Source organism: Dendrobates tinctorius, unplaced genomic scaffold, assembly GCF_039654945.1.
Source record: "Dendrobates tinctorius isolate UK_male_01 unplaced genomic scaffold, ASM3965494v1 ptg000250l, whole genome shotgun sequence".
NCBI lineage: Eukaryota > Metazoa > Chordata > Amphibia > Anura > Dendrobatidae > Dendrobates > Dendrobates tinctorius.
Genome location: NW_027361917.1, coordinates 15,991,427 through 16,015,163, shown reverse-complemented (window position 1 = coordinate 16,015,163; position 23,737 = coordinate 15,991,427). Strand labels below are relative to the sequence as shown.

Sequence of the window (23,737 nt, the reverse complement as noted above, 5' to 3'; positions counted from 1 at the left end):
CCTCTTCCTCCTCTTCCTCCTCTTCCTCCTCTTCCTCCTCTTCCTCCTCCTCCTCCTCCTCCTCCTCCTCCTCCTCTTCCTCTTCCTTTTCCTCCTCTTCCTCTTCCTTTTCCTCTTCCTTCTCCTCCTCCTTCTCCTCCTCCTCTTCCTCCTCCTCCTCTCTTGTCATTTGCAGAAAACTTGTAACAGCTGAAGGAGAACCTTACTTTGAAAACTACCTTGATGGTGTGTTTAATCTTTATGTGTTGGTGACTACTGCGAACAGCCCGGATGTCATGTAAGTTCTGTGTATACTGCAGTAAATTGAAATGCACAATTTAATTTAAAAGGAGAATGTGAAGAATATTAGTAAGAAAATAAATCTTTCTTACACTGTGATCACATATACCTATTGTTTTGTGTACAAATGTTATCCTGCATCCTGTAATAACATATACAGTAGGTTGGAAAATGATTGTACTTTATTTTACTAACATGTTAAACTGCATCTGTCACTTGATTTCACAATGTAAACCGTATATATTAGCAAATAGATCTCTTAGACCTTATGAGGCTAGTGAGCTGACTGTGAAAATCCATGTCAGAATGCTTGCGTAAATCTGATATTACAATAAGCATTTTATGAATCTGGCTAAAGCATAACAGGGCTCATAAGTCCAAACCTATTTTGTCAGATATAACTAGACAGCCATTTGGAGGTGGCTTATAAATAAAGTATAGCAGTCTGATCAAGTCCAAGAGATACATTTATTAAACTATGCACTTTGTCGTCTTTTATGGATTGATCTGGTTTAATAGTGTGGGTAAAACTTGGAAACAGGGCATCTGGCTGCAGGTTTTTGCTGTGGAATCTGAAAGCTAAATGATGTAGGGGCAGAGAACCTGATTCCAGTGATGTATCACTTATTGGTGCAGTTTTGATAGCATACCGGTTTTCTCTGCTGTAGATGTAGCAGTGGTGGGGTTATATAGATTAGCTGGACTGCCTTGTACAAGACACTTAGTCCTGCAATGATAATATCCTGCTGATAATATACTGATTGTATAGAAACTAAATCATCTGCTTAGTGACACATCCCTGGAATAAAAGTTTCAGTCCCTACATTATGCTGCTCTCAGATTATGTAGCAAAAGATTCCTTTAAGACAACAAGACTTGATGAGATTACTGTGAAAGTTCATGTCAGAATGGCTGTTTAATCTTGATATTAAACTCAGCATTTTATGAAAATTTTTACCCGCAAATGGAGGTGCCAACTTGTCATCGTGCTTGTGTGGGCACAAGAGCTGACAATAACCGCAGGAGATCGGCCTAACTGACCTCTGAGCTCCTGCAGCAACAGCCAGGGTCTGTGCCAGAACCAAACTTGGCTATTTAACCCTGTAGATGCTGCGATTAATAGCGATTGCTGCCTTTCCATTGGCACCCCTGTGCTATGAGGTGACGGTTGTCTGGTTGTCATGGCAACTAAAGGGCAAACTATGGCCTGTACCACCAGGGTCTACAAGATCTCCTGTTAGAGTAAAACAGACGGGTCCAATGCACGAACACATGAGTACTTCAGTGTATTAGACCATTAATTAGACTAGTAAGTGTTAAAGTACCATAGCAGGACTCAGAAAAAATTTGTAGAACTAAAACCCCCACAGAAAATAAAAAAATGGAAAAGTATCGTAAAATGATTTCAACATTTAAAACACATATTTAATGTAAAACCTAAACTAAAAATAAATATCCGCACATCCTGAATGACCAGAACAATAAGAGTATGTTCCCACGGTCAGTAAACGCTGCAGGTTGGGCGCTGTGTACATCCGCAGAGTCCAACCAGCAGCAGCCAGATGGTACAGCATAGTGGAGGGGATTTACCGTATATACTCGCGTATAAGCCAAACCCCCTAATTTTGCCACAAAAAACTGGGAAAACTTATTGACTCGCATATAAGCCTAGGGTGGAAAATGCAGCCACTACTGGTAAATTTCAAAAATAAAAATGGATACCAGTAAAATTGAGACATCAGTAGGTTAAATGTTTTTGAATATTAATATTGAATCAGGAGCCCCATATAATGCTCCATAAAGTTCATGATGGGCCCTATAAGATGCTCCATACAAAAAATATGCCTCATGTAATGCTCCATACAGTTAATGATGGGCCCCATACGATTCCCCATATAATGCTGCACAAAGGTTAATAATGGCCCCATAAGATGCTCCATAGAATAATATGTCCCATATGCTGCTCCATAAAGGTTATGGCCCCATAAGATGTTCCATAGATTATGCCCCATATGCTGCCCCATAAGATGCTCCATAGATTATGCCCCCATAAGATGCTCCACAGATTATGCCGCTGCTGCAAATAAAAAAAAAAATGACACCTCTTGCCCCTGGGGGTCGGGTGTCGGGTCCTGAGCAGGCGAGGACACTGGCGCTATGGGGGCCAGGTACCGGTGTCGCCGCTGGCTCAGGACCTGGCACCTGAGTTATTCACCTGTCCCCGGTCCATTGCTGCTCGCCGCTGTCTGTCGTGTCCTCTGTCAGTGACTGTTCAGGCAGCAACTACGTCACCGCGCCCTCTGCAGTGCTGCCTGAACGCTGACTGAACGTCACTGAAAGAGGATGCGGCAGACAGCGGCGAGCAGCGATGGACCGGGGACAGGTGAATATTGGATATACTTGCCCCCTCCTGGCACGGTCTCTGCAGCCCTTCCCCACGGTCACCCTTCCTTCAGCGGTCATGTGGTACCGCTCATTAAAGTCATGAATATGCATGACTTTAATGAGCAGTACCACGTGAACGCTGAAGGAAGGGAGACAGTAGGAAAAGCGGGGGGGTGGATGACTGCAGAGACGTGCCGGGGGGGGGGGGGAAGAGTATGATCTGACATCCCCGCTCCCTCTCCGACCCCCTGGCGTATATGACTCGCGTACAAGCCAAGAGGGGAACTTTCAGCCCAAATAAAAGGGCTGAAAATCTCAGGCTTATACGCGAGTATATACGGTAATTAAATCCCATGTCCGCTATGTGTGCACTGACTCCTCCGGCTTCCCTGCGTAATCGGACATGTGGTGCATCTTTCCACACCGCAGCATGTCAATTTATGTAGTGGAGACGCTCAGGTTTTGTCAGGTCTGAAACCTCTGTCCTGGACAGAGTTAGCTGTGGCGGTAGGGGTTAACCAGTCCTTATTGCATATCATTGTCTCTTCATGTAGTTATTTTTTTATTATATATGTCATACATTGTACATTTTCCTTCCTAGGATGCCGGCTTATGACTACAGCTGGTGGTATTCTGTCTTCTTCATAGCCTACATTATCCTGAATACTTACATTTTCATGTCTGTCTTCTTAGCTGTTGTGTACAATAATTACAGAAAACATTTAAAGGTATGTTTTTTGGGTGGGGTCATTAATGTGCTCATTAAGTTATTAGTTTACTAAATGGGGAGAGTCAAAATCCAAATAACTGTAGACCATATGTTTGACTGATCCAATAAGTTAAAGGAAGATGTTTGAAAAAAAAAAAGAAACAATATAAAAAAAGGTTATTATTCAGCTGAAGTCTTTAGGCACCTTAATAAAAATCTAAAATACTTTTGTGGTTCTTAGGCTATGTGCCCACGCTTGCGTTTTTAAATGCTCAGGAAACTGATCCCCCCCCTTCCCAGAAAACGCGCGTCTTTTTTCTGCGCGTTTCTTGTGAGTTTTGTGCAAAAAAGCCGTGCGTTTTTTGACACGTGTTTTCTGGGAACATTGGGGAAGGCTAAAAACGCTGAGCAATGCGGAAATTAATGAGCTAAGCGATTCCTGAGCGGGTAAAAACGCATGCATTGGCACAAAAAGCCAAAAAAGCATGCAAATTAATTTGAAGCATCTTTTAAGCGTTTCTGCGGCGTCTGATCCGGCACAAACGCTGCGGAAACACTTAAAAAAACGCAATGTGGGCACACAGCCTAAATTGGATTCACAGTAGATTTATTGTATTAGATTTTGATAAATTTAGGTGTGTGTTTGTTTTTGTTTTGCTTCGTTTTTTTTTTAGTTTATAAGCTACCAGAATCACCCAGCTATATATAGAGATGTGCTCATTGAATGACAAAATTATTAGATCAATCTACACTTAATATTAGCAGTTCTTGACTAATTTCTTTTTAATTGACTTATAGGGAATCTTTCAAAATAATCCGCACCTCCAAATTTGAAATGTTCCTGCTGCTCTCTGTAAGACTTATACTGATATAATCTGTTGCTTCCTGACTGGAAACATGCTTTTTTACTTTATATGCAAATGAGGTTTAAATGCTCTGGGTGGGTCATAGCACTTCCAAAGTTTATTCTCCACCTAGCCTCACTTTCATCTAATTGACTCACAGCTCACTGACTACATACTGACAAAAATGACTGACAGCTCACTGACTACAATATACAGTGAGATGTCAGTGAAGCAGAGGAAGGCAGATCTGTTCTGTGAATAAAACCTGTGAGGCAGAGACCTTGGAAGTTCTTTAGCACACCCAGATCACTTAACTGTGTTTTCCCACAAAGTTAATTTTAATCAACATTTTAATCAATAGATAATACTTTCCACAATTGGATGTATTTAAAAAAAAAATGTTCCTGTGCTGAGATAATCTTATAAATGTGCCCCTGCAGTCCTGTCTGTATACTCTCTCTTTTGCTTCCTCCCCTGCCCAGGAGCTGTGGTATGATCAGACCATGTTCCTGTACGGTCAGACACGGCCATTACACAGTACACAGCAGGGGCACATTTATAAGATTATCTCAGCACAGGAGCATTTTATTTAATCACATTGTGAAACTTATCAATTGGTTAAAATTACCTTTGTTTGTGGGGAAATCCCCTTTAAGCCTTACTTGCATGTTAATTATAACAATTTTTTTCAGTTGGGAACCAACAGATTGCATGAGTAATGGTGTGGATGACATTTTTTGGACACTCCGTTGGGGGACACAGGAACCATGGATTATATCCTGCCACTTGGAGACTGACAAAAAACCTGACTTCCACCTTAATGAGCAGATTGTTGTCCTCCTTCTAGGCTCTTAATTGCTCATCTTCCTGAGAGGATCTTACACAATTTGACGTAGTTAGAGTTGAACAGCTCTACCTGTTTCTAACAGCTCCAATTAGACGTTCAGATGCTTTGTTGGTCATCCCGGTATGCTCGTTCCTCGGTCAGACCACCTTTAGGGCTACCATTCTTCACTGAGTTCGGGCTAGTTCGGGCTATTCTTCCTTCTGCAGAACTGATATTCGTTTTTCCACCATAAGGACTGATTTTATGATGTCTCGTGGCTCCTGTTTCACCCAATGAAGCATCCAAGAAATGAAGATTTTTGGTAATCACTGTACAATCTATTTCTTGTAGTCTTCATAGGGGGACACAGCACCCTCCCTTGTTTTGGGAGTCTTGGTCTTCCTACAGCTTTTGCAGTAATTGAATACCTGAGTGTCGGCTGGCCAGGTGTAAGATGTTGGGGAGAAGACAGATATTTTTTGGAAGATGTATTCTTAGTGTCATCCTCCAGATGGCAGCACTAACCAATGGTTCAACTGTCCCCGAATGAAGGCTACGAAATTGAGATTTTGCGGTGAATACCAAAATCTTTCACAGAGCGATAAGACCATATAAACAATTTGGAGAGTTGAATCTCTGACAGATTTCCTTTAATAACTTGCTAATCAGTATGCAATTTTTCAGAATGAGATCCGTAAATTGGCTTACATGAAGCGTCGCAAGATGGCGGATGCATTTAATGCCCTGAAAGAACAAGAAGGATCAGAATTTGTCATTTCAGAATCTACATGGCTAAAATTAGTAAAATTGGTGGCACCAGACATCAGCAATTCTCACAGAGAACTTCTTTTAAGAGTGTCTAAAGAAGACAACCAAAGATATGTGGGTGAGGAAGATTAATGGACATTTTGTTATAAATTACCCTGTCACAGTTTGTTTTAATTTTTTTTTTTTTTTTTTTTTTGAGGCTTGGGCTGTCGGTCACTTCTGCTTCTCTGTGTGTATAAACCGTTGTGCACATGATAGCGCTATTGTACATGGACACCTGTATGTGTGGCGCTAAAGAGTAGGAGCCGCATTCTAGCTCATGTTAATTAGTGTCACAATAGTGTCCTGTGCATAGATGCAAGTCCATTTATTATATACATCAATGTGTAGAATTTTTTTTATACTGTTCACATACTGTTAATAAACAGTTTAATAATTTGTTATTCTGGCAATGTAACAATCGTAAGTACGTTTCTGGTCTTTATGTATTATTTCCTCAAGAAAAAGTATTTATTGATTTGTCTCAGAGTTTATTTTTTTTTTTTTTTTTTTTTTAACATTCAATTACATATTCTATGTTTAATGTATATTTGGTACATAATATATCTCCAAATAAGTCATAAGCAATCTCTGAGGACATTAATTGTTTATTGTGAAACTCGTCACTGCAACTGGGACATCTAAACTTGCCCCAGTTACAGGGAAAACCTCCTACCAACCCCAAGCCCTGATATAAATGTCAAAGCTGATTTGGATATGCGGAGTCCAATCAACTCATCGTAAGTGCCATTGCTGCTGTTCACTGTTACAAAAAAAAAAATGTGGGCAGAAGCAGTTTTAAGGCTCTTCTCTTTAGAGTATGTCATTCCACTCATTTTGTTGTTTTGGAGGGAGCTTGTAGTACTATTCACTAGGATCTGGTACGAATACGCAGGACCCAGTCCTTCAGCCTCGTCGGTAATCGGTGGCCGCTGGATGGGAGCCCTGAGAATCACTTCCTAAGATTGAAGTCACACTACTGTATAACACAGACGAGTGCTATGCGAGGAAACATTGCATAGCACTCGGCCCAGTGTTAATCTATGGGGCAGATCACATCTGCAATTATTTTCTCATGCCGAATCGGCATGTGAGAACAATCGCAGACATGCTGCGATCGGCACCGACACTCGGCTGAGTCTCGTCTCACTCGCACCCAATAAGCCTATGGGTGAGAGTGACCCAGCGCACATCACTCGGATATCATCCGAGTGCTGTGCGATATACGCCAACCCCGACAATGGAAGAGATGGAGACATTAGTTTATCTGATCCTCTCTGTTCGAGATGCTCAGAGCACAGTCGAATGATACTCTGCTCCTGCTCGCAGCAGAGCAGGAGCCGAGGGTCATTAGCATAGCGCATCCGATGCTCTCGCATCGGATGCCATATGCTAGTGTGACCCCGGCCAAACTCAAAGAATCTGCATCTCTTAGTTTAACAGGCCTGGTGTGATGTCACATGGGCTTCAAGCCATAATGATGACATAGATCCAGGCCAGCTAATCAAAATGAGAGCCACGGATGCCAGGAGGTGGCCACAGATTACTGACATGGCTAACGAATTCAGCTATAGCAATTACACAGTGTTCAGAGCTGTGGCACTTTTGCAATGACTCATTCAATCCGCTGATAGGTGGGAGTGCAGACAGTTGGACCCCCTACCTATCTGATGTTGATGACCAATTCTATGGATAAGTTGTCAATATAAAAGTCCTGGATAATTCCTTGAATGAATAGGAAGCACAGACGAAAAGAAAATAATTACCGTATGCCACCCATCTCCTCAGTGCCAAGTGACTGTTTTCCTCAGCCCATCAAATTAACCTTTAAATCTCAATGTTTTTTATTCCCAATCCCTAATGTCCTCCTAATGTTTCTATCTGTCCATTCCTTCAGGAAAGGAGGCCTTTATACGTTTGGCTGACTTGTTGAACATCCGGGTGATCACTATGAAGGCTCGTATGCATCCGTTTGAATGCTGGATGCCTCATCTGTACAGAAGTGCAGCTAGTCGCTTTATCCGCAGGGTGGTCCTTCATAAGTATGTATTACAGTCTCTGCCATTTCCACACTATGACTTGGTTTGCACATTGATGTGTTGATTATTGTTTTTCTTTCAGAGGTTTTATATATGCTTTTGATGTCGTCATTCTAGTAAATGCCATTTTTATTGGCCTGGAGGACAAAATCCCATTGATTTCCAATGCGGAGTGGGTATTTCTCTCCCTTTACGTCATAGAGATACTGCTCAAACTCTACACATATGACCCCAGATCGTTCTTTGCAAAGAGCCAGTTTTGGAATTGGTAGGTTTCATTTATTTTAACTTTCTACATTTTCATCCCATTTACTTATACGACCTTCAAATGTCCTTGGAAATTTACTATGCCGATTTATTAATGATACACACCGCTTACCCTACACATTACTTGGCCCTGTCTGAGGAGGGGTATTTACCGGAAACATTACATTTTGCTATGCCGACGGCAGTCTATGGGTATGAGAGATTCTGAATAAATCCTAAGGAAGCATTTCCACGTGAATTTTGGTGTGCAGTTCCATCTATTCACTACAGATCTACAGGAGCTCCGTGGTTAAATACGAAATCTACGTTTATCCTCATCTTTAGGTATCCGTGTTATACAGCTGCAATCAAAATTAGTTTAGCCCCACTGCAAATTAGGTTTATGATCATTTACAATCTTTCTGCTGTTTGCAATAAACTAAACAAGAACAATTTAAATAGAGCAACACGACTAATATGACAAGTGGTTTTCTCCAAGTTCAGCACAAAATGCCACTATCAGGGCAATTGTTTCTTCTCTCGGCTTAATGGATCACTTTCTTGGCAGACCAAGAATATGGGTAAAATGGAGGCCATTGCCCATGAGGAACATTCCAGAAGCTGGGATCTGGCCTTGATCATGTTTACAGCAGGTCAAAACAGCCAAAAGTGCTTTACTAAATGCTAAAGACGCTTGTCATGACGGGATGAACGATTCTGAGACTGTAGTAATTATTAATCGAGGCATGTCATGTTGCACTTTGGGAAACCATTCGATATATACCGTACGTTGCGTTTGGCTGTTTACATTGTTTTTGATCGATTGGTTTATTATTAATGTAAATATGTGAATCCTGCATTGAGCAGGGGGTTAGACACTGACACTGGAGGTCCCATCCAACTCGAACATTCTATAATTCTATCAAAAGTGGATTTCTTAAAACTACAGGAAATTAGTCTAAGAAAAGGCCAAATGGCCCGTGTGAAAATTGCCGGGTTTCTAATCTTTATTTCCAATAGAAATCATGATCTGTTCATTTTTCAGGTGATCATATAATGTAATAAAAATATATATTATTATTGGGGTTAGCATCACACTGACCATTTAAAAACTGCTAACAACATGATGCTGTCTATAAGGACAGAATGACCATATTAACGGTCGTTCTGCTCCCATCAGTATTCGTTGACGGGTATAACAAGGACCGTTAATGAGCACCAATCAATTTTTATATAGTTGATCGGACCTCATCGTCCTGTCTAAATGCATCATTAACCAATGCCATTAATACAATTTTCAATTGGGGGTTTAGGATTAAACAACAAATCAAAATCCAAATGTAGGTGTAGATATTGATCCAACACAAAAATGATGCCTAGGCAGTACGTGACGCTCGTGTCATGCGATTCTCGTGCTTCCTCTACATGCATTCCAATTTAATAGGAATGGAACATGTCCTTTTGGTCAGAAGTGCACAGACATGTGGCAGAATGGGTTTCTGTGTTTCTCTGAAAAAACAGGCTTGTTTAAAGAAAAAAACGTACACGGAGTTGATTGAAACTCTATTTATGTCATTTTATTCTATGGCCGTATGCACTATTCTTCTGAATCCCGTTTTTAGGGGGATTTGGAAAGAACCCCCAGACACACTGAAAAAAGCGCAGTATGTGCCTAAGACGCGCAAAAAAAGAGGCAACAGAGTTCCTTCGACACCACCAGCAATTATAAATGGGGTTTCAGCACTGTTATGGTGCTCATTATATATCCCTTGTCGTTTGTTAGGTTTGACACCTTCATCATCATCGCTGCTCTTATTGGTACAACAGTGAACACGGCGATGAAATCAGGTCTGTGTACATTGGTTTCTGTTTTTCTATTCCGTCATGTTTTCAATCTGTAGCTGTACATTATAATGTATGTTCTTTTTCATTATTGGGCCACACCTCATCCTGCATTGTTGTATTCATCTTTTCTATCTTTCAGTGGATAATTGGATGACTACCAGTGTGTTTGAATGTTTCTACATTTTCCTCATAGTATATAACATTTGGATGTAGTGTACAATGTGACCGTATGACAGAAGAGCTGATCTTCCAAAATTCTTTTCTTTGATGTTTGCCCGAATTTGCTGCAGATTCAATTTTGTCTGTGTTTCCATATCCCATAATACAAGCCTAATAAATGGAGGGCCTGAAAGGGGTTAAAAATAATAGAGGCTTACTCTTACATGTCCTGCCACCGCAGCTCCTTGCCCACTCTCCAGATCGCTCCAGCTTTGGTTTTCTTGTCTGCTTTTTTACACTATACTCGTACTCGTCTTCGGTCTTCTATCTGGGATCTTCTGGTACTTATTTGACCTCGTAATGTGATCAATATGGGGCACAAAGAAGCAAGTGGAGTGCCCTACAGGGAACTGCAGTGGCCTAGGATAAGTGGGGGCTTTTTTTTAACCTTTTTTTGGTCACCATTTGCTGGATTAGTAGGTAATGGATTCTGAAAAATTTTGATTCTTAGGAAACCAAATCTTCCACGATATTTGAAACAAACTAAAAGGAGTGTGTCAGCCCAAACTGACAGCATAAACTAAGCACATAGCCTTGTAGGAGATGGTGCCCTTATAAAAATTTCACTTTTAGATTTTGTCATTGCCTCTGTTCTGTAGAAACTGAAGCTTAATTATGATAATAAGGTAGCTCAGTGCACCTATGATGTGGCGAAGAGGTTCCGTACTTTGTTCTGTCTCTTATTTTGCATGGTCCTACCTCCCTCTCTTGTGATTGACAACACAGACTTACCTGGAGCATGATCTCTCCGACCACTTGGCAGGCACTCGCGTCTCCCGGGTGTTACTCTAAGAAGTGGCTCAGTGTAGTGGTGTCCTTTGATAGTGGAGAAATAGTGGTATTGGTTCCCAGGCCAGACGGCCTGTTCTATTTTCACCCCTACCCCCCACAACACAACACTCTTTTCCATCATGGTGGTAAAGTGGAAACATAAGTGGTACTAATGAAAAACAGCTGGAGGATTAATTTTCATGTTAGAGAGGCAGAGTCTCTTAGAAGTAAAGATGGTCAGAGATTCACCAATCTGTAAACTACTGTGTCTAAAATTGGGTAAGGTGACCAAGGAATGTTGAGCAGCTAGAATCCTACATGAGACAAGAAAGAGACAACATTCCTCTCCCAAATCTCCATCAATTAGTCTCCTCACTTCCCAGATTTTTCCAGACTGTTGTAAAGAGAGGGGATACTACACAACAGTAGACATGGCCCATGCCCAATTTTTTTTTTTTTAGATTTGTTATGAGCTAATTTTTCAAATTAAATAGATTTTTTTTTTTTTTTTTTTTACATTTCAGAATTGATCTGTGTTTTAAGTTCAGCTATGAATAAAATCCGAGTATAAGAGATTAACAAATTATTGCATTCTTGTTTTCTTTACATTTTACACACCATCCCAGCTTTTTGGGGTTGTACATTATAAGTATTGTAAGGTAGCGCTGTCATTCAAGGTTGGAGACGCTCGCTTGGCAGCCAAATAATCACGTCCGGCACGGGTTTTCCATAAAACAATCACAATCCATGCGGTTTATTCAGGCATCATAAACCCACAGCAGCAACATAAAGTTCATATAAACAGCATAGCGTCCATGACAGAGCTTCCCTCTGTTAGCCCTGTGGTCACACAGGCTTTGCTTCATCCAGCCAACAGGCTATACAGTCTCTTAGTAACACCCCCGTGTCTGGGTTACCTCATAGTTGCTTCACCACGCTGCATATGTTCATTCCCTCCAGGGAACTATCAGGCACACGTCTCCATTACTCACAGCCACTTCACGTGCTGTCAGGCAGGAAGCCCCATCTCCCAGCAGGACCTTCCACCACAGACCAACCGGGTCCAAGCATTCACTCATGTGACCTACCCTGGCTAACTTATATGGTCCGTAGCCACGCCCACCAGGTCACATGGCTATGACCTCATAACTGGTCCTTCACACTCAGTCTTTTACTACCAGTGTTTTCAGACACACCCCTGGGTGGATTTGTAGGTAGCTGGTGCTGCCGTCTCTCCAGCTACCTGAAGACATCCCTAAGACATTGACACGGAACCCCAGCAGTATCACTGATGATCAACACATACACAAGTCTTCATCTCAAGGCCACCCACCTTGAGATACATTACGATCATTCAGCATCCTACTCCTATCAGGACACTGGAAATGCTTATACAACTGTCCTGGACCACCCACACAGCGCCCCCTAGCGGACACAGTGGTCACTACACTACAGTATCTTAATTGCTGAACTTTTTTATTCACTTTTTTCATACAGTATATGTTGTATTTTTGTCACTTTCATTTGTGATTGTTAGATCATCACATAATTAAACTGACAGCTAATTGTGGAATATTGTCCCTTTGCAGTGAGTCTATATGACAGTCAAGATATCCTAGACATTGTCTTCATTCTCCGTGTTCTTCGGCTCATTAGGATCATTGACAGCTTTCAGAGGTATTACTAATTCTCAGCTATGTGTCATTATGTATCATTAGCCGAAATTATAGATGACTAAACTTATATTGCTTAGTGACATGACAATTTTTTTAAGGGAAGATTTACTTTTAAATGATTACTGAAATATCCCTGAGACATTTAGAAGATGTTTTCCTTGGAGCCGGTGTCCTCACCCTGTCACTTAAGCAAGCAGCAATTCCATTTGAAGGAACGCTATCTGTACTCAGAAAATCCTATTCCATGAAGGAGGACTTTAATTTGCATAATATCGCACATTACTTAAAAGGGTTGTCCCACAAACAAGTAGATTTTATTTAATAGAAGTTCCACAATTGAATGTGTTTTAAAAATGTTCCTGTGCTGAGATAATCTTATAAATATGCTCCTGCTGTGTACTGTGTAATGGCCGTGTCTGCAGGAACTAAAATCAACTTTAAAATTAACTTTGCTGTGGCTGATCATGCAGAGCTGCTCCAGTTTATGGTCTGTACATAGTACAGCTCCTGGCCAGGAAAGGAAGCATAAGTCACTTATGATCAGTTTGTGTACAGACACACACAAGGGGCTTGCAGCTTCTGCTCCTGTGATAAAACAAGCAGAGAAATTAGTTACCTCAAAAAGCAAGTGTTTTGGCCATGTCTCCAGCCATGTGAGCTCATAATCAAGTAAGAAGTGTAGTAGCTCCAGCTGTGTTGATCTTATAGGCTCAGAAGGCTGGAGATGAGCCAGAATCACTTGCTCATGTGAAAAAAAACAGGCAAGCAAATGTGTTACCACACAGAAATAAGCATCTGCGAGCCTCTGCTCTGCAGTTTGAATCTGTAGTAAGTGCTGTCCCTAAACTGGAGCAGCTCTACATGGTTGGACACAGCACATAAGACCGTAGACAACAGGGGCAAGTTTATTTCAGTACAGGAACACTTTGACACAGCCAATTGTGGAACTTATTATTATTCCAAGATTTAATAATTAAAATGTACTTTGTTCGTGGACACATGAGGTCTTCGATGACACGTGAAGACCTCTAAAACTGAAGATAAAGGGGATGACTATCTCTTGTCCCAGTGATCTTGGAGATCACAAGGCACGGAGCCCAGCTGATGACAGCTCTCAGTGACAATGACACAAAATATACACTGTTGACTCTTCCCTTTTAAGTGTAACATTTTATTTTTTTCAGGTTTCGAGTCATCATGAACACATTATTAAATATCTTTCCGACCATGTTGACTTTTTGTGGCATTATTCTAGTATGTATCTTTTTCTTCTCTTCTACGTTTATACACTAAGTAAACTGTGTATTTTAGTAACTAGTATCTTTTTGATGTATATACTTTGGCGAAGATTTATTAAAACTAAGACAGGCCAAATATTTGCACTGAGAGAAGCAACGCTTTTGCCAATTCTTGATGTTTTGTTGTAGTAAGGTGTTAGCACTTTGTGGTATAGTAAACCTTTTTTTCTCTTTTTAGACTATATACTATGTTTTTGCCATTATCGGGATGGAAGTTTTCAAGAACAAAATCCGTTTCTTTCCTGAAAACTCCACTGATCCTTATGCACAGGACTGTGGCGCAGAAGCCTTGAGGGGTTCCTCCTTTGCCAAAAGTAAATACTGCAAGAATAACTTCAACGACTTGAGTTCTGCCTTTGTTGTTTTAGTGGAGCTGACTGTGGTTAACCAGTGGCATGATATCCTTTTATATTACTGATTTTGTTTTTGGCACAAATTATTGACAATTCAAATTAGTGTGTGACTATCTGCTGTATATAAGATTGAGTGTTTCCTCTAGGTACTGTAGTTTCCTTAAAGGGAATCTGTCAGTGGGTTTGTGCTATGTACTCTGGGAGCATCATTACCTGATTACCAGGATGAGTCACTTACTGGGCCATGTTTTGCTGTTTCAATACAACCAGTGTTTTATCAGCAGGGGATTATTATAACAGGACTATTTGGCATGTGCATTCTAGTCCAACCCCGCCCCCAGCACTGATTAGCAGGTCTGTCACTATACAATGTACACAGAAAGCTGTGGTCTGGTCGGGAACAACTGAGCTCTGCTAGATCTACAGCCGGTATGACTGCGCCTCTTTGAGCTCTCAGAAGGAGGAGCAGATCACAGAAAAGAGTGGCCTATCCATTATGGACAGGAGGCTGGCAGCGGGAGAAAGAAGAGGGGGCAGAGCTGTAAGCACAGGCCAAGCCCCTAAAACTGGCGAGTTTATTCGCCTATGGATTTCTAGACAAAACAGAAAAACGGACTTAGAATACAATGGTATGGATGGCGTCAACATTCCAGATGCTTTACATAGATGACGTTTGTTTAGGGCCTATAAACCTGCAGACCGGTTGCCTTCAAACAGATGAGAACATAAATATAAAAATAATTGCTAGATTTAATACAGTACATGCGATTTTCTGAAACCACAGGAAAACTGCATGTTTTTAATAGACGAATGTCTAAAACAGAAATGTTTCATTTTCACTTTTCTTAACATCCTACTTCTTGCTACTGGGTTTGCTCTTGTGACCCATCCGACAGCAAAATTGTATTTTATTACCTTTCATGTGGTGGTTGTCATCATGATCATCAAGTAAGTATTAAAAAAATATGCATTTCATTGTATGCAATATGGTTTGTGGACTGAAGTTTTGCCAGAACCAGTTCTCAAATTCATGAGTAATTGTAACGGTATGGGGATGGTAAGGGGGAAGAATAAGGCTTTGTTTAGATGACCATTTTTTGGTCAATGTGCTGTCCATGTGTACAACGCACGACAGCACGCTGACCAATTGTAACCTGTCTATTGGTGCCCATGGGCATTTTCCACATATCCGTAAAGCGGACCAGACTAGTACATGAAGCGATGTTTAGGGCTATTATATGTAATGGTAAGCAGCTCCTGCCACCCTTCTGCAATATGGATCATTGTAGGCGTTGCACATGGACTACGTCACATCTACAATGTGTGGACATGACTGCCTGATTACCTGATTCTTAGGGTACCGTTACACCTAGCGATGCACCAGCGATCCCGACTAGCGATATGACGCAGTCAGGATCGCTGGTGCATCGCTAGGTGGTCGCTAGTGAGCTGCCACACAGGCAGATCTCACCAGCGACATCGCTGGGGTCGGGGATCGATAGTTACCTGTCAGACGAGGCGATCCTGCGTCCTCCCGCCTGGCTCCATGCGTCGCTCGTCGGCACCACAGGAAGCGCCGCAGGAAGTGACCGACGAAAAATGGTCCAGGAGCTTCTCGCGCGATCAGCGATAACCAGCGGTCGGAGGTAAGTATCACACATAGCGATATCGCTAGCAATATCGCTGCAACGTCACAAAATCGGTGACTTTACAGCGATATTGCTAGCGATATCGCAGTGTGTAACGGGGGCTTTACGATCACTGTCTCATCCCAGCCGGACACAAACTGTAAGTTGCTTTACTTTAGACAAGATTACAACAAGACACGATAAAGACTCTTTTAGCTGTTTTATTGTTGCTTAGAACCTAAAAAAAAAAAAAAAAAATGGTCCCATTCAACAGGCTTTGAGTATATGATGTGACCTTAGTCAAAGGACCAATGAACCAGAAAGTTACTCTTATCAGTTTTTGGAACTTATCCCAAACTTTTCATGCTAATGTAAACATATCAACATATCAGCTGAATTTCCCACATCCATAGCAAGAGAAATTTGCCTATAGAGCAAAGCAGGTCTCCGATACAATCCACAGGTTATGGGTATAGTGACATGGCTGTCCTAACATGCTAACTTAAAGTAGTAAGTACCTCTGTTTTTTTTTAGGTCTTCTTATTTGATTTCATTCTGTCACTAGTTGTTCATTATGTATAATTCCGGGTAGTCTTACCTTATGTAGTTGTTTCTCTCGATCTGGAGATTCATAGTACGTTTCCCTATAGTTGGGTCAAGTGACCACATGGTGAGCTACTGGGAATTACACGTTTTCGTTCTCTGAGGAAGGGTCACCACCTCAATTGGAAGAAACTCCTCTATGATGCAATTGCAATAATGTGTTATTGAAACTCTCCACTGCGGGAGCTTATATCAGAGATAAAGATGATGACTGTACAGTGCCTGTCACACAGTTATTATGTAGTAGACCACAGTTAGGCCTTCCGGACTGTATTCTTATATTAGTTTATTTAGGGGAATATAGAAAGATGAATTATTACAGTGTCATTATTAAACCTATAAAGAAAGACTACACATACCATAAATAACTTAGAAAGCTACAGCTTTATTATTAATAACATATAAAAATATTTAAAACCTATGCATGGAGGCACAGTCTTATGAAAATCAACTACGAAATGAGTAGTTATGTTACATTACTCCTATAAAGCAAAATATATAAAATGTGGCTAAAAAATGCAGCAATTGATATACAGTGTTACAGGAAAAATAAACAAATGATAGTGGAAAAGGGGAGGGATAAATTCCCTAAACATTATAAATGTTCTTTAATATTTAATATATCAATTCCATTCTACAATATTACAATGTCACCATAGACAGATATGTAGAAGAAAAAAATGCTTAATGAATGAAATAGTAATTCATAGAAAATTCATTGTATTAATAATTAAAAATAACTACCGTATATACAAATATCCAATAAAGTGCAATAATAAGTATGCAAAAAGTGTCTGCAAAGAGCAAAAGGCGGGCTACATATGAAAAAAAAACTGCATATTGTGACCTGTCTCCCTCATTTTATATAGCACCATTAATTCCACAGCGCTTTACAGACATTATCGTAAACGTATAATGTATGAATCCTTCGTAATGAATCCACATAAGAGACCACACAGGGAATAAAGATAAGAGATAGTAAACATAGCAAGACTGGATCAAAAAAACAGATCACCTCTGATGTTTGCGTCCGACGCACGTTTCGCCATCTCTTCATCTGGGGGCAGATATGGTGTACTCCCACCAGATAGATGGTCCTGGCTCTAGCTGATCGTGGGATGCTGTACTGATGCATCACTGGATAGCAGAGCATAAAGGATGAAAGTTAGTAATCAACATGGAGTCTGAAGGGGACAAAAAACAGCAGGCTGAACTACATGGAAATAAGTGCACCATGTATAAGGGAAGTGCAGCTTGTGATCAGCAATCAGTGTTATAGAGGAAGAAAATAGCTGGGACTGGCTCTTTAATAACTTTTCCTCTAAAAACTATTCTACTAACTTTGTATTCGGGCATTGCTTATATTTCCATACTATGGCTGTAATATATGGTTTCCCTTTAACTAATGACAAACCCACTATTCTTTGGTTTTCAGCATATTTGTAGCATTTATTTTGGAAGCCTTTTTTGTGGAATACTCTTTGGAGAAAAGTGAAGTTGAAACAACCATTGAAAAAAAAATCCAGGAGCTTGGAATGGCCGTACAGGAGTGAGTGACGTGTTTTCTATTCCTTTTGTAAATGTTGTGGCTGTGCGTTCAGGACGTCGTCGGTCCCTCTTACAGATGAGATAGTAATGTAGCAATTTCTTCTTTATTAATGTTTGTTTTTTGTAGCGCTATAACATTTAAGAGATTGTCATCAAGTGCATCAGTCCCTGTCCTTACTGGGCTTGCAGTCTAGTATCTTTTTGGCATCCACTTGGTGACTCCTTCTTTTTACTGTTTGTGAGATATCTATAAATACAAGCAATGATTAACTTAAATGCGATCGTCTAGGCTGTCAAGATTCCCTGGTACTGCTGGTGCGTGAGTGGTCACATGACCGCATGTGTACGATTTGCAGACATGCGCTCACGTGCTGACTAGTCTCACCTGGCTTCTCTCCATAACCATGAATTGAGAGAAGCCAAACGTATCTTGTCGGCACATGAGCGCATGTATGCAAATCTTATAAATAAGGTCATGTGACCACTTGCTCGCATTGACAATACCAGGAAAATCGAGACCGCTTGCACGTCGCAGGTTGTCACAGTTCAGAAGTTTGCAGCCACCCCATGTGACTTTGCTCTCGCACCTGGATACCTCCTTTACCAATTTAACTACTAGAGTGACCAGACACTATTTAGCAATTTTAATCTCCGTGGTTTAAATAGCCACATCTTAATTTTACTTATTTTTTTTATGTGACATTATTGCGGTTATCTCTTCTGATTTTCTGATACTCATTGGACACAGGGAAGATATTCCAACTAGAAATTTAGTGGACAACATGGACAATGGTGAAAATGATCTGGGAGGGTTTGACGAAGAAAACAAGAAAGGACTCATGTTTCAGATTGCGTCAAAACGTATGTTTCTCTCTTTTTTTTTTTTTTTTTTTTTTTTTCTTTTGCAAATTATAGATGGCTAGTATGTCTTAGTGAGTTGTTTTTTTAAGGATTGAAAATTGTCTAAAATTGCAAGGAGTTAGAAAAAACAAATACTTTGTAAAGTAGGAATCCGCATGAGAGCATTTGACCCATTCTCCTTAGTTCACTGTCACCTCAGCTAAAACTATGCTGTCCTCCTCGTATCACTGTGGCACATGGCAGCAGTAGCGTTGTACACAGTGTTATGTCTGATACTGCTTCCTCGCAGTGAGACATTATATAAGAATCAAACTTGTTTTTGTAAATTTCTACAATCCGGCGTCTGCTTGTTAATATCCCTATGTGGCCAGTATCCAAAAATCGTGTTTATTGCGGCTCTGTTAGCAGATTTTAAGTTAGAAACTATATATATTATATATATACATACACATATTAATAAATTGATCCCATAAGTCTAATGAGACTGTTGTGTTTGTTAAAATCTGTCAGAATGGCTGCATAGTCCTTATATTAAAATGAACCTTTTATGAGTCCAGCTACTGGGTGAAGAAGGCTCATGAGACCATGTGATTTCAGTCTCCACCACCCAGCCTGACAGACAGCTGCACCTTCTACTGAGCAGTGTGAGATCTCAGCAGGAGCAGGGACAAAAAGGAGCAGTCTGTAAGGTTAGATTGGCAGAGATTGAGTTACCATTCTGAAATGGATTTTAAATGTAAACAAACCAGCCTCATCAGCCCATTTTACAAATCTAAAGTAAGCTTTACTGTTTGAACTGAAGAGACGTATGTACATTAGGTAGCCGGTATAAGTCTTGTACTTAACATCTTCTGTTATACACAGAGACAAATACCCATCGGTTTCACGTGGCTGCTCTTCACTTGTTAACATTTCAGCTATGCTTAAAGAAATACCAGGTTCCCCCATTCTGCTATCTGTCCTCCACTAATCACAGCCCACATTTGTGTAGTACCTAAGCCCTGGAAAGTCCAGTATCTCTTCACTATACCTCCAGGTTCGACCTACACGTTTTCTCTTCATACCCACTTCCTTCGGCTTCCCAGGGTCCCCACAAACCCAAAGTTTTACCTTCTGGGCTTCCAGTCGTACCTTCTACAGCTGAGCTCTCCTGGCTGTTCCACTTTCTAGACATCTGTGGCATACTGGCCCTATCAGGATGCCGACTGCCACTCATCCAGTTACTATTGCAGGCTTGCTACCTCAGAAATCTCCATCCTTGCACACACCCAGTATGTGACGTGACTAACTTCTTGTCTTCCTCTTTCACTGTTCACTCCAAACTGCTGACTACTATAACCCCAACCTCCTCCTACCATCTGGCCTGCTGTAACCCCTTCCCTTCCAGCTGTCTAATCTTGCACAGCCCCACCACAGAAGAAATGCAATAAACCATATAAATAATATACAGCATTTCTACACAGATAATACATCAGAATATATGAGCACAGTATAGCATATCACAGCATCAGAATTCACTATAGCCATATCCTCAGGATGAGTTGGCCATCTTTTCCCTCCTTTAGAGTCCCACACCACCATCTTTGTGTCTTCTAGGATGAGAGATTTGTGATAAGCACCTGCCTCCTGACCCATTACCTTTTGGAGAATAGGGACCCACGCAATGTCCTTTGAATTTTTGTTATACACTGGCCGAAAAGTTGTGGATATTCCAGACATTTATTCATATACATTGGGAAAACCTTTCACATCTTGCGCACAAATAACTTGATTTTATCCTTTTGACTTTTAGGCTATCGGACAGTGGATGCGTTATTACAGCGTATGTTTGAGGCGGAAATACCTCCTGAAGATGAAGGGCCGCCAATGGAAGACATTATGAATTTGTCATCTAATGACCTTTATATCGAAAATCCGACATTTAATTCGGCAGCCTAGTGTCCAGAGGATAGCAAGTCAGACTGGGGAACAATGGTCTAAAATAGTCTTCAGGGAGAATCCCAGAAATGCTGCTGCTCACAGATGTATTTATTTTTTATAAAGAGTAGCTTTTTTAGTATGAAAGGGTAAAAGACCAAATAATGGAACCAAAGAAATGATCTTCTGTGGCAGGATTAGGGCACATCACTTTGGGCAACTTTGCACAAAACACTCCTAAGGGCTCAATTGAACAGCTATATTTGTGGATATATTTTTATGTTATGGGATCTAAATTATTTTCGTATGTAAAGAACAGACTGGATCATGAAGCCACAAATAGAGCGTTGTAGAAAGCACTTACATTCACATATTGGTGAGTTTTGGTTATCCAGAGAAAATGGTTTCCTCCAGTAGAGGTTGTCTGTGAATATTTTTTTAATCTCTTGACTTATAACATTTTTGTATTTTTGCAGTATACTTATTCATCATATTCTAATTCACCCTTTTTCTCTATAGTTTGTGCGATCCTACCATGTAGCCCCATCACGCATGTGCTTTTTCCCCTGCTTTCGTCTTCGCCCGTTGGGTAAGGCTGTGCACGCGTGAGTCAGTGAGAAGAAAGCTGTCCAGCTCACCTGTAGACTTGACGACCCTTATGATGTACATTAGGGGAAGCCGGACAGGTGAAAAACACATGCATGACATTGAACTCGTGATCTGGTACATCGCCAAAGAGGGGACCGGATATGCTCAGTAAGTTATATTGCACAGCCTATAGATACGCAATTTAAAAAAACAGTCCAAGACAACCCCTTTAAATGAACACTTTGGGGAAAACTGGTCATGCTGGTGGAGGGGACACTACAATTTTTTTTATTATGTTAATGGACCCCCCCCATTAACCTCATCATGTCTTTCTCGAGGAATAACAAAGCAACAAAGTGAATAGGTTTTGCATTTAGTTTTCTTTCCTTTTGGGTTAGATTTCCACCTCTAGTTTTTGATTATCTTTCTGAGCCAATCAGAGAAGTGGAAGTAAATTTAAGGTAAAACGTGAATTTGCTTTGTTTTTTGGATCGACTCTTGACTTAACATAGGTAACATTCACACATGTAGTTTCTCTGTTAGTCACCAATACCAGAACCACTTCAGTCTCCTGACACTCCGCGTCTCATTATTCGTAGTATGTGCACTTTTATTCTTAACTAGACTGACCTTTGTATTGATGATTGGAGCAAATACTTCACTTTTCAGAATACCTTATTGATGCCCTAATACTAATTTTGTTTTTTTATTAATCAAAAATACCCATTGTGTATTTTGCTACTAGTCAGATTTACCTGTGTTCTTACCTGTGTCTTTTACGCTTCATACAATCAAATGATGAGAATAGATTGCTTGTCAAGTGAAAACCTAATGAATATGGCATATGTATTGTATTTGTTGTGTGAATATATTTTCCCTTGTTCTACATTTGTCTGTTGCATTACATTTCAGTAAGACTAATATTAGAGTATTAGCTTTGACGGCTACAAACATGTAAATATAACGTGGACGTAGGCGCCCAATCTGCTGCGGTTGGTCCGGCAATGTGTTGCAGTAGACAGATATGACATTGTGGTGAGTGGGACTCAAAAATATCCTGTCCATACAATGACTGCGATTAACTGGGAATTCTGTTTTTCTCAAAACTGCGTTCAATGGGAAAAACTGTGGCCTTTGTTTTAGCTGAATAACCGACTTCTAAATGCAATACTATATTAAACGCTGTGAACAACATTGATAATTATTTTTATAGCGGTTACCTTTAGTAAATAAAATTGCAAGTCTCGGATTGCAATCTTTATTCATTAATTTTCAGACCCCCTGATGTGTAGTTTGCAGCTTGATCCACGTTTCTCATGTGAGAAGTGCCCCTTACAGTAATGTAGGCTGGATGTATCCAGGGTGCTACTGTGTTCAGTCACTAGATCATTTATCAGCACAGCTTCTATCCTGAACTTATCCTAAAGCCTGGCGAATTTTCTTTCTTCATTTGACCTCATGTCAACAGAACAGCTTTTTCTCTTTTCTGCTGTGTTGACGGGGCGTCACTTTCGATGTCATACTGATTGACAGCCGGTTTGCCTCAGGCAACAGGAAGCCTACTGTCAATCAGCATGACATCAGCCAATACGCTCCATCAACAGAGCAGAAAAGAAGCTGCTCTGAAGACGGGTCATCATGGAAAGCCGGGGAGTCATCGGCAGGAGCTGTCAGTGACCATTTTGAGCTGGCAGAGATTATTGCCGGCTACTACTTGGGTAGTTGCTATCTGCTATGAAGATAAGATTTTACAAACAATAAGGAAAGTCCCAAAAAAGTCATGTAAGACCTCAGGGTTGGAAGTTATGTTCTATCCCAAATAAATGGGCTCACAAACAATATGTGACAGCACTCGGGTGCCATGTTTGTTGCATCTCTCTGCTGTTGATCACTGACTGGTTGCTAGCAAAACTTCTAATTTTTTTTTCACGCAAGAAAAGCTGTTGAAGCAAATGAAAGTTGGATCCTGCACACTGGTGATAGACAGTCCATTTTTTGCTCATATCACTAAAAAAAAACAAAAACTTGTGAATAGGTCCTAACACAGAGAGAATAGGGGTGAGCAGAGAGACCTGTGGGAACGTGAAGCTTTGATGGATTTGTAACAACTGCAGAACCATCAAAGAAGGAAGAAGAGGTGAAGAGATCCATGTATGATTTATACTAGAACATACAGCTCTGGCAAAAATTGAGACCACTGCACAGCTTTATAAAAATAAGCTTCTCTACATGTCTGACAGCCATTCCATTCCAGTGTCAGTTGAATTCCAACCAGAGTACACCTCATTCTACGC

At 40.6% G+C, this 23,737-nt stretch overlaps 1 protein-coding gene across 5 annotated transcripts in view; it reads left to right on the top strand.

The window, feature by feature from the left end:
* LOC141063452 (two pore calcium channel protein 1-like) overlaps positions 1-22,692 on the top strand; it is an 80,920-nt gene extending 58,228 nt beyond the window's left edge. For 4 of the 5 annotated variants that reach the window (XM_073557492.1, XM_073557491.1, XM_073557489.1 and 1 more), the window contains 13 exons: positions 176-277; positions 3,266-3,392; positions 5,729-5,930; positions 7,749-7,893; positions 7,973-8,158; positions 9,920-9,984; positions 12,561-12,648; positions 13,832-13,901; positions 14,124-14,343; positions 15,156-15,246; positions 17,965-18,078; positions 18,826-18,938; positions 20,731-22,692. In XM_073557492.1, coding sequence (XP_073413593.1) covers positions 176-277; positions 3,266-3,392; positions 5,729-5,930; positions 7,749-7,893; positions 7,973-8,158; positions 9,920-9,984; positions 12,561-12,648; positions 13,832-13,901; positions 14,124-14,343; positions 15,156-15,246; positions 17,965-18,078; positions 18,826-18,938; positions 20,731-20,876 — 1,669 coding nt within the window. In that variant the 3' untranslated portion in view covers positions 20,877-22,692. Of the gene's footprint in view, positions 1-175; positions 278-3,265; positions 3,393-5,728; positions 5,931-7,748; positions 7,894-7,972; positions 8,159-9,919; positions 9,985-12,560; positions 12,649-13,831; positions 13,902-14,123; positions 14,344-15,155; positions 15,247-17,964; positions 18,079-18,825; positions 18,939-20,730 lie in introns of those variants that run through there. The other variant, XR_012224882.1, reaches the window with a different exon arrangement.
* Positions 22,693-23,737: the final 1,045 nt, after the last annotated feature.